A 15,806-nucleotide genomic window follows, 5' to 3' on the forward strand; every position below is an offset into this window, starting at 1 on the left:
ACCCTATGATTGTGCATTGGATACTTTGTTATATTGCTTTTCTTTCAAGCTGTTGTGATCAAGTTATGTAAAAATGGTAGATGTCAACATGGAAATTGTTTATATGCCCGTGAGAGATGAGCATAACCTCTCAAAAAGAAAGTTCACCAAGAGTTAAAGAGAAACTGTGCATTGAAAATGAAATACATAGTTTGTAGTCCTTCCTAGGTTGATGTATAAAAAACAAATACTATCACAAAATACAGAAATGCAGTGTTGAAATTCAGTTTGAAAGTGACACATTTGTGTTTTCCTCTAGCAGAAGAAAGCTACACAGACAAATAGCTCAGTGTAATAAGAGGATTAAGAGCTCAGCTCTAAGGCTATGGTTAGAGTGTGGCTGTAGTTCTGCTAGATTAGAAGTTTACTGTGCCTAACTACTCATTACAACCTTGCCACCAGGAGCTGGAACTGAGCTTGCTGGCATGTGTATTTGATTCCCAGCCAGGTTCTGTCAAAATGACCCACATTGGCACCAGCACTTCTAATACCAGGGTTATTTTGGGTTTATCACATGGATGTTCTTTAGCAAAAGAGGTTGTGGAATTTTTCTCCCAGATTTTAAATATTAAGAACAGCTCATCTTCTACTCTAGAAGGTCAAATTTTTTATGGGAAGCCCAGTTTTCTGCCTTAGATCTTGGACAAATGCTTCTAGTAACAGCTAAATCAACAGGTTGTTTTAAACCTTAAAAACCGATCACCTCCAATGCTTACATGGGAAGTGTTTACATCAGTTTTTCTAGCTACATACAACCACCTTGGTGAGATACATTATTTGACTGAAAGTTGTCCAAAAGACAGTGTAGGGTGCTTCAGTTGCATCAATAACACAAGCACTCTTGGCCTTACTCATGACTTCTGTAGATTGTAAGATGCTTAGCTACTCTTGAAGTCCATAGCAAAAAATAAACATGCCAGTTTTATCACAGTAACTTGTAAGACAAATAGCCTGGAAACATGCTGAGTGCCTGGATTTTAATAGAAGCTACACAGTAGTTGCAGGTGATGAACTAGGATCACTGCAAAATTACTTGTTTTGCTCTGATGTCCTGATCTTGCAGAAGTGCAGTTTCTGACTTTTTAGTGCTATCTTTGTGGGTAATTTGAGATGTTGAAGAGCCTGGTTTTGCTTGTAGAGCCTGAGGCTTGATCACTATTCTAATGGCTTGAACAGTGATTAAATATAACTTTGTTTTACTGGTCTTCAGTGTCCTACCTACTATGAGAATACTAAAAAATCAGAGTAACTTTATTTGTAGCACTGCAGTAAACAGGAGACAGACAAATTACAGATTCCATTTTGCTTATACTTAGTAATTACACTTACCTGACACAAGGATATTTAAAGACTGAAGGACAGTGGGAGGACCAGTGACCTCATCTGCACTTTCCAGATGCCTTGGTTATCTTTTGTCTTGTAAATGGTAGGCTTTTCTGTGATTCAGTGTTTATTAGGCTATTGCAAAAGAGATTTGTTGCAAGAGTCTGTGTACCCACTGAAAAGACTTATTAATTCTTTCTTCCTGTTCTTGACCAGATGGAGGGTATTGCACCAATCCCTTCTTGGTGTCCCACTGTGAACTGCTTATGTGAATGAACTAATTTCAAAAGACCTGTATTTCCTTTGGTTTCTTCTGACTTCAACACCCTGATCTGAGCTAAGCTGAGATTCTGTGTCTAGGCTGACTGTGTGTTTATTTCCTGACAATCAGGATGTGGTTGAGAACACCCCTACACAGGTACATGTCACTGGACAGCCTTCAAACGAGAGAGAGCTTCTGCCTGGCCTTCTGGAGATCTACATCAGTCTGAATCTGTGTGGCTTTGCCTTTAGTAGCACATAGGTGAAAAGTTCAAGCTGTATTTTTTTTTTATATCTACATCTAATCTTACTGGCTTGGTATTGAAAGTCTGGAAGTCCTTTTACAGACCTGGGGCCTAGATCTCACCACTGGCTTTCCTTGTTGCTTTGGAGATCTCCTGTTTCTTCATAGAAAAGACTGTTTGTTTAATATAAGCCATTTGTCTAACAATACCCTTGGTCTAAGGCTGATCCATAGAAGCATGATCCAACAAGAAAAAAACTCCTGAAATAACGCACAGCTTTGTCATTCTGTACATGAATTGAAAGTTTCGTAATACTAGATCATGTTTTAGCACAGCTACTGATACACTGTATTCTGACTTACAGGCATGCCAGGGAAATTTAATTAACTGATGTACAAGCAGTTTACAGACTGATTCTCCTCATTCACTGTTATAAAACTGAATTATGAAGGCAGGAAGTAAAAGGCTGAATGTGTTTTTTAAGAACACTGTTCAAAACCTTTGGAACTTGAAGATTAAATATTGGTGTCTCTTGCTTTGTGAAGTGTGTGTGTGTATGTGTTAAAGAGTTTATTACTCTCTTTTTTAAAGAGGAAAAATATATGAATAACATGTGAATAGGTGCATGGAAAAACTTAACTTATAATAGATCAATCTTAATATGATTTTATTAAGAGGGAAAACCAGAAAACAAAAGGAGTTAAATTCCTGTTTTCCTGCCAGAATTTCACGGCTTTTTTTAAGCAATGAAGGCAAAGATATTTTAATCAAGACAAAGTAATTTTTGCTGTAACTCCATTAATGCAATACAGTAGCTTTTCAAGGAAAGCAAGCTTTTCTGGAGGTGTGGGTAAGGAAGGTTAGATTCCAGTAGATTTTCATGACACCATATTTCTTTGGATTCTGCGTCTATTAGATGTGTGCATGCATTCAAAGGATTTTGCTGCTTTGTGAGGTAGGGGGCTATTCCTGGATGGAATCCAGATGTGTGGGCTCAGATTTTGCTGCATTTTTTGCAACATTTTTACAATAGAGACAAATGAAATCGGAGTCCCTTCAGAGAGGAACTGCCTGTTGCTCTCGCCTGGTGCCTTGTCATGGACTCCTGCCCAGAGAAAGAACAGATAGATATTTTCATTTTGTGATAGGTGGGTTTTTTTGCTCCTCAGCAATATTGGCTACCATAGAATTGTGACAGGCCAGCTACCAGGCTGTTAGAGGTGTAATGTGCAGAAGTATCATTAAGAAAAAAGTTCATTTTGTGTACTTACCATGGAAACAAAAATAATGGAGCTGCCATTCTGCCATTGCCAAATGTTGTCAGCTTGGTCCACAATCATAGTCAAATTCAGAAGAAAGGAATCTTGACAGCCGGCAGAAATTAGGGTTTCAATTATGCAATGATGGCTGACAAAATTTGCCAATCATTTTTTTGCTCATAATGTTTTTCTAAAGATTGCAGTGTCAGCATGGCAGATACATATATTCTGATATTCTGATTCAATGCTGATTAAATTTTTAAAAAATGACAAAGTCACTTCAGCATATTATGTTTGGTGTTGACAGAGAACCAACCCACACTGATTAAGGAGACAAAGCAGAGATATTGTTTCATGTACTTCCCAGGAAAAAAGCAGCCACAAATTAATCCTTAATCCTTCCAAATTCCCCATCTCTTTCAGGCAATCTGGTAATGCTGTTTCTGCCATGAGGTTTGCTTAGGTTATTTTTTTACTGCTGCTAAGCTTTAGTGCTTTTTACAATCCATTTATTTCTAAAATAATGTGTGTAGATAAAAGCATAACTACCACAATTTTGGGCAAAAAGACTCAAAATCTTTTCCTTCAACTGCCTGAGCCCATGCCATTCTGACGTGTGCACTGCAACATGGTGCAATAGGCTGTTTGGCAGAACGTGCTATTCCATGTGGCTTACTGGCAGCACATGGCTCTGCTGTGCTCTGCTGTAGGAGCAGAGTGATAAGGAAAGGCCATTTTGTCTAGTTAAGTTTGGAACACGGTGAAAAACAGTGAGACAGTGGTTGATGGAATGTAGATGTGCCAGTAGCATCAAGTGGGTTATGTTCATTCTCCCGAGGTACTGTTGTGTTACCAGACAGACCAGACTGTTCTGTCATTGCTACTACCTTGTTGTTGTTGTTTTTTGGGATTTTAGCTACTGGGTTAAGAGGAGATCTCAGGAAATAGTCCCAATGTAGTGAAGACAAGTTCTCTGAGTTTGTGGTTGGAGCAGTGCCCAATGACCACAAGCATCTGAAGAGCATGTTTGTTAAACGATGTTGTGACATGTTATTGGCTGGCTTATCTGAGCAAGTATATTCTTGAATGCAATATATATGCAAACATTTTAAGTGCCCCATTAATCAGATTAGTTGAATGATAAGCTCACTACATTCTTGGACTCAGGTCGTTGTGGGTTGGGTGCTTTTTTTTGCCTTGCCTATTTAAGCACCGTATCCCATAATGTATTTCATTTCTTCGCTTAGCCAGAAGCTGCAGTAGCCCCCGAGAGGGGACAATGGGTTCGGAGAGGCAGCAGAAGGCTTTCATCCTCTCCAGCCGCTAACGCAGGGCTCATCCCGCTGGCCGCACCGGCCACAGCCGCGGGCCGAAGGGCACCGAGCGCGCCTGGCAGCGGGGCGTGCGCGGAGGGCGCCGGGGGCGGTGCCGGCCGCGGCGGCCCGGGAGCGGCGGAGCTGTGAGTGCGGGGCCCGGGGACCGCGGGGTGAGTGTGAGTGCGGGGCCCGGGACCGCAGGGTGAGTGCGAGTGCGGGGCCCGGGGACCGCGGGGTGAGTGTGACTGCGGGGCCCGGGGACGGCAGGGTGAGTGTGAGTGCGGGTGCGGAGAGCGGAGTGAGTGTGATTGCGGGGCCCAGAGGCCGGGGTGAGTGTGAGTGCGGGGCCCAGGGGCTGGGATGCGAGTGCGGGCTGAGTGTGAGTGCGCGGTGAGTGCGGGGCCGCGTGTGCGTGCGGCGCACCGGGTTTGGGCGGGACAGTGAGTGCGGGGCCGCAGGGTGCGCGTCCGGCGGGTGGCGGGGTTACGGGTCCCGTTGTGCCGGGCTGTCCCTGCCCTGGGCTGCTCTCTCCTCCCCGCTGGCCCCGGGTCGCGGCCGCAGCGCTCTGGCGGGGAGGCGAGCGCTGAGCACCGAGGGGCGGCCGGGCACCCCCGCGGCTCTCGCCATCCCGAGGTTTGAAATCCTGCCCTCGTGGTTTGACGTTTTGAGAGATCCCTGCTTGCCAGGCAGTCTTATCCTGTGTGTGAGTACGCACAGCAGGATCCGTGAAGGACAGAGCTTCGTTTCTCATTTCATTAGCGATGCGCTGGTTGGGTTCTGGGTGCAATCGCTCTGCTCGGGAAATCCACCTTGGCTTGACCAGCTTGGAGGTCTCCCGGCCTTTTCTTTTATAACCAGAGGGGCACTGTTCCCATGAAAGCTGGTTCATAGCAGACAAGGGGAAACGAGGTTGTGTGGGAATTATTCTGCACTGGATGGGTATAGTGTTACAGCCTCCTTCATCTATAGAGCCCCTCTGCCTTATGGGGTGCAGTTGAAACGTGTCTGTTTTCTTGTGTCTTTGCTTGTATTAGCAATTTTGCTGTTATGAATTGTATAGTGTGAGAAATGTGAGAGTTAAAATATAGAAAGTGAAAATATAAGCAAGGCCTAAGAACCCAAAAGGGTGGGAAAATCTTTATTTAACCTTGAATCTGCAGGTCTTAGAATTCATGGATCCACTGTGTGGGAACAGGGGGGATCACTTGCTGCCTAGCACGGCTGTGCTTTCAGTAAATGCTGACTTGTATTAGTGGGTCTGTTGGTTTTCCCTTTCCTCCACCACCTGTTCAGACTGACACAGAGCGCAGCCTTCCTGTTCTGCATCACCAGCAGACCAAGCTGTGAGTTCATCCTGTATTATCTTCAGACAGGTACTTTTTGCAGTTCTGTGCTCCATGAAATATCTCACATCTTCATGGCATCCATTCACTGACTCATTAGAGATCTGAAGTTTTCCATTCAGTGTCTAGCTGCCTGTTCCCTCTCAATACAAGAGAGCTGGAAGGTTTCCAAAGCCATGTGCCAGAGCTCTTTTCTCTTCCTTGCTCTAAAGAAGAGGCTTGTTGACATGTTGGGTTTCTTTAAAACAGCCCAAGAATGGGGGTCACAAAGGAAGGAGTTATGGCTTGTTTCAATGGAAGGAGTATGGTTTGTTTGCTTGACACAGCAACTTTCTCTACAGCTACGGCCACAAAATTCAGTAGTGAACCATGCCCAAACTGGGAAAAACCTAAAAAAGATTATTGTTGTTCTTGACACAATATGCTGTTTGTTAGGGCTTTGCAATGCTAAAAAGAAAGAAAAATAATCCCTTGTGTTGTGAAAATCACATTTATGCCACAAGAAATGCCAGGAGGCTTCTCTGTGCACTGATTTTGGTGTTTACAGACCAATTTAAGTTGGAAGAGTATTTCTAGGTTTCTCCAGTCAGATCCCTGCTTCAAGCAGGGCTAAGTTTGAAGGTCTGTCAGGATGATGTATTTTGCAATCCCTAATGGTATTTAAAAGCTCGTGAAATCTTGATGAGCATGTTACCAGGTTATTGAGAATTGTAAATTTTCTTTATAGGAGGTAACTTACAAAGCTATTTGTAACCATGACTCATTTTTGGGGGGTGGGGGGGAGGTGGGAAATGTCTCATAAAAAAATCAGCTCAACTTGTTTGGGATACGCAAGTTCTGACAAAGCTTTGAAGCATTTTTAGGCTTGATATGGAACGGCTTGGGGAAGCTGGAGTGGGGGTGGAAGGAAGAACATGCAATGGTCAAAACCACTTGAGGCTAGAGAGTATTTGCTAGTGCTGTCCAACTTGCAAGACAGTTTTCTTTTTAGGAAAAGTATGTGGGGAAATCTGTTTGCTACTCTGAGTCTTACTGGCATCTTGAAAACAGAGGGACACAGCTGCAATGGGTCCTGTTTATACCTAAAATAAATGTTTAAGGATAGCTGTCCTTTGAATGACAATTTTTTCTTTGGTTGTGGGTGGGAGGGAAATGAGGCATCTAGAAAACAACGTTTTAAGTGGTCTTGACAAAAGTGAAGACCCTCCACTAGCACTTAAAACAGGATTAATAAGGTTAAGCTTGTTCAAATTCTGGTTAACTGACAGGTCATAAAATAACTCACTGTTATTTTGTAGATCTCTTGTGGTCACCACGAAAACACACACACAAAAAGATGTTTTTCCTTTTTTTCTTTGGCCTGTACTGTTTAAAGAGGAGTGTTCATTTTTTTTTTCTGGAAGTTTTAACAGAGTTGAGAAGTTGAAGATCCGATAGTCTCAGAGAAAATGATGTGTTTTAGCAAAGGGATGTTGTCACTAAAGGTAACTGACTATAGAAACACTGGGGTAATTCTCTATAGAGGTACAGCCGCTATACTAATAATTTTTTTCCTAATATTGTGATGACTTGTGATGACTGTGATTTCCATTGTGATGACTTTTTAATTTTTTCCAGAGTTGTTTGTATTGTTTTGGCATTCTGCGTGCATTTTTAAAAGGATTAGATGTAGAATAGGCTGAAACGCAGGGGAAAAGTTACTTGTAAAAACGCCCAGCTCTACAGAACAGCGTGGTTTAGCATGCAGATCTAAAAGTTTTGTGCCGCGTTCCCAGCTTCAGAAAGGCTTTTTTGTAATCCCTGTGCCTTGGAAAGGCTGACCATGTGTTCAGAGAAAAAGCAAACCAGGAGGATGAACGGTGGGGATCCCTTTAACTGAGCCTTGCCCTGGGTTGGGCAGCGGTGCTGGGGCCGGGAGAGTGACCGGTCCCGGAGTGTGACTGGGCAGGGAGTGACCGGGCCGGGAGAGTGACCGGTCCCGGAGTGTGTCCAGACCGGGAGTGACCGGTCCCGGAGTGTGTCCAGACCGGGAGTGACCGGGCAGGGAGTGACCGGTCCCGGAGTGTGTCCAGACCGGGAGTGACCGGGCAGGGAGTGACCGGTCCCGGAGTGTGACCGGGCGGGGAGTGACCGGTCCCGGAGTGTGACCGGGCGGGGAGTGACCAGACCGGGAGTGGCCGGGCCGGTCCCGGAGAGCTGCGGGCTCCTCCCCAGCCCAGCCCAGCCCTGCCCAGCCCTGCCCAGCCCTGCAGCACAGCCGGGCTCCGCTCCTGGGGCTGCGCTCCCGCGGGGCGCTCAGCAGCCTGCATGGGTTCTGGTGAGTGCTGCACCCCTTGCGGGATGCTCTCCCGTCTCCTCTCGTGGCTTATGGCTTGTGGGATGCTTTCCTGTGTCTTCTTTCTTGTGTTTAGGATCCTGATCTGTTTGTATTTTAATGCGGGAGGGGGAGGGTTGTGAAGTCCTTTGGAGCTTCAGATGGCCTTCATAAACAGCAGCCTGCCAGAAATGGAGCTGCTAGCTGCAAGTGCTGAGCTGTTTTCCAGTCAGTCCCGGCACTTGGGGTTCAATGACATGATGCGGCAGGGCTCAGCCTGTCTCGTTAGCAAATGGTTTAATAATCCTGCCTGCTGCTTCCCATGCATATTTTTCAAAGTGGCTCATTATGGTATTTGCTTAGCAGGGGAGAAATTGAAGTATCACCCTGCAGAGCTGCATTTTCCTTTTTCCTATTTATATAAATAGCAAAAATTTCCCATATATGTAAGGCTGGGTTTTTTGTTACTGTGTGGAGAGTGACAAAGAGTCCAACTACACTTAATGATCTCCTGGATCAATGACTACTGATTGGAAGCTGACTTTTAGAGATGCTCTTTATGCTAATAAAAATGAAAAGCTATGTGAGAACTACTCAATAATCACTTGCCACAAATTTTGTAACATTTTTGTACACAAATGATGTGCACAAGGCCTTAATAGTTGGGTTCCCCCTCCACTGCCGGTAACTATAAATTAAAAAAAAAAAAAAAAAACACACTTCTTGACCTGATGAGATTGAAATCCAAATAATTGGGTAATCCAACTCTGGGAGGGAGCAGGGCTTTATCCAATTGAGCATGCTACAGAGATTTTAAGTCTTAACATATGGATATTGCTGCATTACATATATTTCGAGTTACATTTGCATAATTCCAAAGGCTGGGGTCAGGATGGTCTCTGATAGGTGTCAGAGGCAGATATAAAAAAATGTCTTTACAACATGACTTCATGTTTGAAAGACATATGTAAAGAAAGCAGATGGAGTCAAGGAAGTTTTGCCTTGGTTAGGAACAAGTGGTGAGATAGGGTGGGATCTGTTCTCTTATCTGCATGATGTTTGTGTAAACTGGCCTTGTTTCTTGCTCAGGATCATGGGTCACTTACATTTTTAGATACCATGATACTGCCTCCCTTGAAACCAAGTATGCTGTTAAAAGAACAATGTGTTCTTTTTTTACTTTTTGTTTCCCAATGTTGCATTTGTTTATCAGTAGTATTTTGATTCTGGAGCTGGATTTAAGGATAGAAAGGGGGTTTCTCACAGAGAATTCTGAGCACAAAATTGAGGAGCTACTCCTAATTGTTTCTGAATTCTGGCAGCAGCTAGCTGTGGGCATAAAGGTGGTGTGTATGTCTGGTTTATTAGCAGTCACAATTCAAAAAAGTAATATTTTCTTACATTTATTGAGGTGGGTACCTCATCCATACAAAAGGATATATGGACAGCAGTATTTACTAAAATATTCTATAGGAAATAGGGGTTTTGTGAAAAAAATTTGATTCTCCATGATATGTAATGCTACAGTTGTGTGAGTGCAAATACACAGCCCTTGAGATGTAAGTGCATAGTGACTTCTTGTGCTGCCAAAACTCCAGTGACTCTTGCACCAGTTATTACAGAGCTGGATCTTGAACTTTGTCCGTGAGGCAGGGCTGTTGTGATTTCCAGCATCCTCATTAACTGATACTGCCCCAGTGGGTGCCCTTTCCAGGCTTGTGAAACACTTGCAAGGGTCAGCACTGGGCTGTGGGGGCTTGTGGAAGGTGGTTAAACAGAATTACCTTCTAACTTGAGCCACCACCATCAGGGTTTGTACTTTAATGCTGGAATATTTGTATGTGATGGTTCCCCCTGCAATGCTGTTGGTTCCCAGTGGTGTGTGTGAGTGCAGGCTGTTTGTTCCTGCTGTCCTTTCTGCTTTAGCAAGAGTGGCAGTGAGCTAGCACAGAGGAATAAGGTGCTGTCCCAGGCATGTTTGCAGAGTCATTGGGTAATAAAATGGTTGCAAGTCTACATTTTTCTATCTGCAGGCATGAGCTCCAAGTTTGGCTTTGTGCCTGCTTTGGTTCTCAGTGGGGAACTGTAAGGAATGTGAAAGGTTACCAGTTGTGATGAACCAGATAGAGCAGGTTTAGATTTTTTTTCCCAAGTCTTCTATAGTATATTTGTAAACTTCACTGTTTAATATAGATTAGTGTGTGTAAAACATTTAATTTACAAATCCTTCCCTTTTATTTGAAAGAAACTGCTGTCTTACTGAAATAATTTAGGTTACTGGCTAATGTACAGGTCATATTGTTAGAGGCTCTTTATTACACCTTGATCATCTTTCTCCTCATTGTGTCTGAGCACTTAATTATTGATATTTTTGTCTGGTGGCAGGGAAGGATAAGACCATCTTGTCAATATCTGGTTTTGATGTGGGTCAGGCACAGAACTGGAATGTAATCTCTGTCTTTTAAAACCCTTTTCAGTACATTAATAAATATACAGATCATCTCCGTTAAACCAAAAATACCTGCATGAGTTTTAGTTCCTCATCCTCTAGCATCATTGATGTTCAGTTTTAGAGCTGTTCTTCCTTTCTCTTTCCAGAAATGTCCTTCCTGCCTGACCTGGGGGCCTTCACCATGGGCATGTGGTCTGTTGGCCTGGGAGCCATTGGTGCAGCTGTGACAGGGATTGTCCTTGCTAACACTGACTTATTTTTGTCCAAGCCAGAAAAGGCTACATTGGAGTTTTTAGAGGAGATAGAGCTAAAGACTTTGGGATCAGGTAAGATTCTGGCTATTTCAGATCACATTCTTCAACAATTGGGCTTTTATAAGAACCTTTCTCAGGCCAGGGTTGGAAGCAGTTTTTCAAGTCTTTCCTAGTTGTGACTTGTAGTTGAGTGTCCTTGATATCCAATACTTGTGGTGAAGGAAAAACAACCAAAACCGTTATTTCTGGATGAAACAAGACACACTTCTAAAAATCAATAATGCAATAATCTCCTCTTATACATGTAGAATTTTTTTTCTGTTAGAATTGTGTTTGAATGTGGAATTCTCTGCAGTGCTTTGTGTTGGTCCATAAAGTATTAATTATTATAAACAAGACCGACTGATATTATTGTTGGTGTTGTTTCTCCTGTGCAAACAGAACAAAGGACATTCAAAGCACGTGAACTATGGAAGGAGAATGGTGCAGTGATCATGGCTGTACGAAGACCTGGATGATTTTTGTGCAGAGAGGTACTTGCTGGGCTTGGGAGTTCATTAAGGGTTGAGGTCTGCTTGCATAGACAGTCTGTAAATAAGGGGAGGGGATGAATAGCACAGTCATCAAATACATCTAAAGTATCTGAAAGGTTTTGTTTCATGGTTAAAACTGGTCACCAGCTACCAGCATACTTAGTTTCCTTTGAAGCTGGTTTGTATGGTCCAGGCCCTGAGCTTTTTCCTTCTGCAGGTGATGGTTACGTGATTTTACATCTGCCAGGGACCTAGCCCATGGTAATTAGAAGGGGAGATTGCACAAGATTCAGTTGATAATGAGTCTTATGAGCTATTTTTATATATGTAGTCCAAAATAAGTCTCTGTGGGCCAGGTAGTGTCTGGTCAAATACAGCCCAAGACTGGATTGGCAGAAAGCCATCAGATAAAGCTCATCTGCAAAAAAAGAGGTGTGCATAGAGGGAGTACCTCTTGGTTCTGGGTACTAAATGTGAGGCAGGAAGGTACAGACTCTGAAGATAAGGAGTTTCTGTTCCATAACAAGGTGGGTTGGAAAACAAATTTTGATCCTTAAGTTGACATTAGGCTCCTTGGGTGGAGCTCCTTGGAAGCAGACACCTAAAACACTATTTGAATGTACCCAGTGCCTGGGAACAGCCATTGCACCTCGGACATTATGTTTCTCATAGCTATAGGGAAAAATAGTTATTATGTTGTTACTCAGTGCTCTATAACATGGAGTAATTAACATTGCAACCTCTTCATTAAGGCATCTGCTCCCATCAGTAGTAAGTGTTTAAATGCGTGTAGAGTTCGTGGAAGGTCCAAGTGCTCTGCTCTCTGAACAGGTGTAGCGTAGGCAGGAGGAGAATGCACTCTGGTGCCTGTCTCTGTAACTCTCACACACTCAGTCAGGAATCCCAGAGTGATTGTTTATTATTAGCAGCAGTAATATTACTGAAAGTTTCAAATTTTCCTCTCTGTTCATCCCTGTTTGCTCCTTGGTACTCAGTGAATTCTAGATATCCTGCTAGCCTTTCAGTTAAGGTATTTCAGTGAGGTGACTGAGAGTGATCATGCAAACTGTGACCATGTTTTCAAAGTGTGGAGTTGATTTTTTATGTGGGAGTTCTGTTCAGTAAAAATGACCTTTCTCCATGGGAGATAGCAAACATTTTCAGTGCTCAGTGATCCCTGTTCAAAATCTCAGGGATCTTTATATAAACTGTGTGAATTTAGATTCCTTTAGGAGACCAAAAACCCCAGCAGATGAGTGGTAACACCTTACACTCTTACACACCAGAAAAAGCAGGTTTGCTTCTGAGATCCTGAAAGTCTATGAAGAAATTCCCTGATTTTTTTTTTTACTGGGGGAATTAGGAAGAAGAGTGTATCTTCATTACTTACTCCAAACTTGTATAGCCTGCTTTTGCACAGAACCCCTCAAAATACTTTGCAGAAGGACTGAAAATGATGGATGTCAGCTTGGAAAAAAGGATTGAAAATTCTGAAAAAGTGATGTGCAGGCATTATATTTCTACCATTCTCAAATACTTCAGAAGATAATCAAAGCCCTATTATAGGCAAAGTATCTCTGCAGCTTTAAATTAAAAATATGTTTTATCCAGTGAATACTCAGAAGAATCTGCTTCCTCCATGTTTAACAAAGAAAAATTGTAATAAATCTGATGAAGAGCTGCCTAGGAGTACAACAAGTTTAAATGTTACAGGTCTGTTTCTGGCTTGTGCCTCAGGCTAGAAGTTGTGTGTTTCTGATGGTCTTGAAATTCAAGGTGAATCTTTCCAGCCTCTATTTATTGACTGAAATGTTTGGGGTTTTTTCCTTTGCTTAGGAGGCTTCTGAGCTCTCCTCTCTGAAACCCCAGCTGTCCAAGCTGGGTGTCCCTCTCTATGCTGTTGTCAAAGAGAAGATAGGGACTGAAGTGGAGGATTTTCAGCATTACTTCAAAGGAGAAATCTTTCTGGATGAAAAGGTATAGTGAAGCTGGTGTTCTTTTGTCTAAAAACAACTCTATGAATGCCCTCTTGGAGGAGCTTGTATAAATAAGTAGAATGTAGTAATAAGTAGAATGTAGTCTGATTGAAGAAGGATTTAGTAGCACTGTAGTTTAAGAAGTTAATTGGCTTTGTTTTTCTATATTTATATATCCTGCTGAGCTTACAAACTGCAGTGTAGCAATGCACTGATAAGGTGCTGTGGCAGGATTATTCCTCCCCTTCAGCAGGTAAACAATATGGCCTGTTAATATTTATTCTTTTTTTTCACTGGCTCTGTGGCCTGGTGATGTTTATGATGTGTGAATCAAGGTTTGATGGTGACACATATAATTAATTCATGATGTACGAGCCAGATTGCAGTGATATGGCTTGTTCCAGTACACCAGAGCACGTGCTGGATTGCCAATCTCATGTCCTACAGAGCCACCGCCCTGCTTTCTCCCTAAATCAGGAGACACATTTAAAAATCATTTGGGTTCTGAAGAAAAAAGACTATGTAATACTCAAAATCTACTAGAGGATCCTTTTATTTTCTCTCTCTCCTCTGCCTATGTGAGAGAATCAGACTGAATTAAAAAAACCCCAACCACCAACCAACCAAAAAAATATGTTTATCACAAAGCACTGCTTTTGTCAGCAGTAGGGATGTAGGTGTACATGCGGCTTAAATACTTTGGGATGAGCTTAAAATCCACATGAATGAGAAGTCCTTTTCCCTTTGTTTGCTGACATATTTTTCTGTTCCCCTGCAGAAAGGCTTTTATGGTCCACGCAGACGAAAAATGATGTTGTCCGGCTTCTTCCGCTTGGGAGTTTGGCAAAATTTCATCCGTGCTTGGAGAAGTGGATATAGTGGAAATCTGGAAGGAGAAGGATTCACCCTGGGAGGTGTATATGTGATTGGGGCAGGAACACAGGTACTGCAGGCTGTCTAGGAGGTTTTTTATAAAAATAATTATAAAAATAATAATAATAAATATATAAAAGCAGAAATTTGTTTCCTGGAATTGTTCGGTTGGGCAGTGGATCTTTTGCATGGAGACACGTCTGAATTTCTCTCTTGTGTCTTTGATTAGGGTGTTTTACTGGAGCATCGTGAGAAAGAATTTGGAGACAAAGTCAGCCTTCCATCTGTCCTTGAAGCTGCTGAGAAGATAAAACCACAAGCTTCATAAGTGGAAAAACAGTTGCACATGTTTCTGATTAGAGCTTGAAATGTAGAATGTATCCATGTCTTGAATGTGTGGTGTAATTGCTTAACTCTTTAGTGATCAAAGCACAGGAAAGGTTCTCTATTCAAACATAGAAAATGATGAAAATCCTCTTGTTGTTTTTGGTTCCCTTGCAGCCTTCCAGGTGGTCAGGATTTCCACTGGTCCTTTGTATCTGGCTGTATTAATGAAAGGCTGAGTCTAAAATCTGACCTAGCCTAGATGTTCCCAGTCAGAGACAGTCGCTTGAAAACCTGTCTACCTAGGGAAACAAAACTCTTCTAAGGCTGTAGTAATGGAGCACCAGCTGAGGGGAAAATATAATAAAACTTTACATAAATGAAATGCCTTTGGTTTTTGCTTTTTCATTGACTTATTAATACATCTATATTTCTAGAAGACTACACCCTGTCAGTCTAACTCAGATTTTGCATTCAAGACATGCCACTATGTCTCACAGTGAATTTCTTGTTAGTTCACTACTGGTTGTAGATCTTCTAAGTCCACATGATTCCCGGCAAGGAAGATAATTGTGGCTCAAGGGCAGGTTCCTTTTTGTATTTAAGATTCTTTTTAAAAAATTTGCATCCTTATGGATGAAATTCTGACTTTTTTTTCCTTAGTATTTATGTCCAGGTAAAACTGATTTTAGCAAAAAACTTTTCTATGCTCTTCAGAGTCTGTTCTTCACAGTTCCCAGAACCAGCACTAGCAGTGAGAATTTTGAGTGATTCATATGTTTCATTTGGAAACTAAATAGGAAATGGACTCATATATGCTGCTATCAGCTGAAACTTGGGGATGAAGGAAGGAACAGGATTTGAAGAGTACAGCAGCAAATTGACTCTGTGATATGAACTTTCTCTATAAAGGCACTCCTTGGAGCCATGGACAGGTGCAGGGAGCCATGAAATAAAGAATTGTGCCCGAGGGATTCTTTTCCTGGGTTTTCCTGCAGCAAGGCAGTACTGGTATGGTGTGCTGACACAAGCCCTGAGAAGTTGAAAGCATTGTGTAAGTGTCATTTGTCTGCAGCCAGCACATGGATACCTGGGAGTGCAAGGGGCAGGGAACACAAGAGGTGCTAAAAGCAGTTGGTGTGCAAGGGGCTATGAATAACAAAGACTTTTAGCAGGAGTGTTCTGGCTTCTCTAGAGTTCTGAGTTTTCTTTCTCATGGGAAATAGAAAGCTTTGCCATTGGCAGAGAATTGGTCTTGCACAAAGACCAGCAAAGGAGCTACTGATCTTAGACC

The 15,806-nt window shown here is 42.5% G+C and overlaps 1 protein-coding gene across 4 annotated transcripts; it reads left to right on the plus strand.

Moving 5' to 3' along the window:
• The first annotated feature begins 4,539 nt into the window (after positions 1 to 4,539).
• Positions 4,540 to 14,897, plus strand: PRXL2A (peroxiredoxin like 2A). Of its 4 annotated transcripts, none has more exons than XM_063163921.1 (6): positions 4,540 to 4,613; positions 10,699 to 10,878; positions 11,248 to 11,339; positions 13,176 to 13,316; positions 14,094 to 14,258; positions 14,418 to 14,897. In XM_063163921.1, the coding sequence occupies exons 2-6, from the start codon at positions 10,701 to 10,703 to the stop codon at positions 14,514 to 14,516; spliced, it is 675 nt and encodes a 224-aa protein (XP_063019991.1). In that variant the 5' UTR covers positions 4,540 to 4,613; positions 10,699 to 10,700; the 3' UTR covers positions 14,517 to 14,897. The 4 variants fall into 4 exon arrangements, with proteins under 4 accessions (XP_063019991.1, XP_063019992.1, XP_063019993.1 ...); XM_063163922.1 differs by lacking the exon at positions 4,540 to 4,613 and adding an exon at positions 4,625 to 4,678; XM_063163923.1 differs by lacking the exon at positions 4,540 to 4,613 and adding an exon at positions 4,690 to 4,711.
• Positions 14,898 to 15,806: the final 909 nt, after the last annotated feature.

The sequence above is a fragment of the Melospiza melodia genome, chromosome 9 (genome assembly GCF_035770615.1).
Source record: "Melospiza melodia melodia isolate bMelMel2 chromosome 9, bMelMel2.pri, whole genome shotgun sequence".
In the NCBI taxonomy this organism is placed as follows: Eukaryota; Metazoa; Chordata; class Aves; order Passeriformes; family Passerellidae; genus Melospiza; species Melospiza melodia.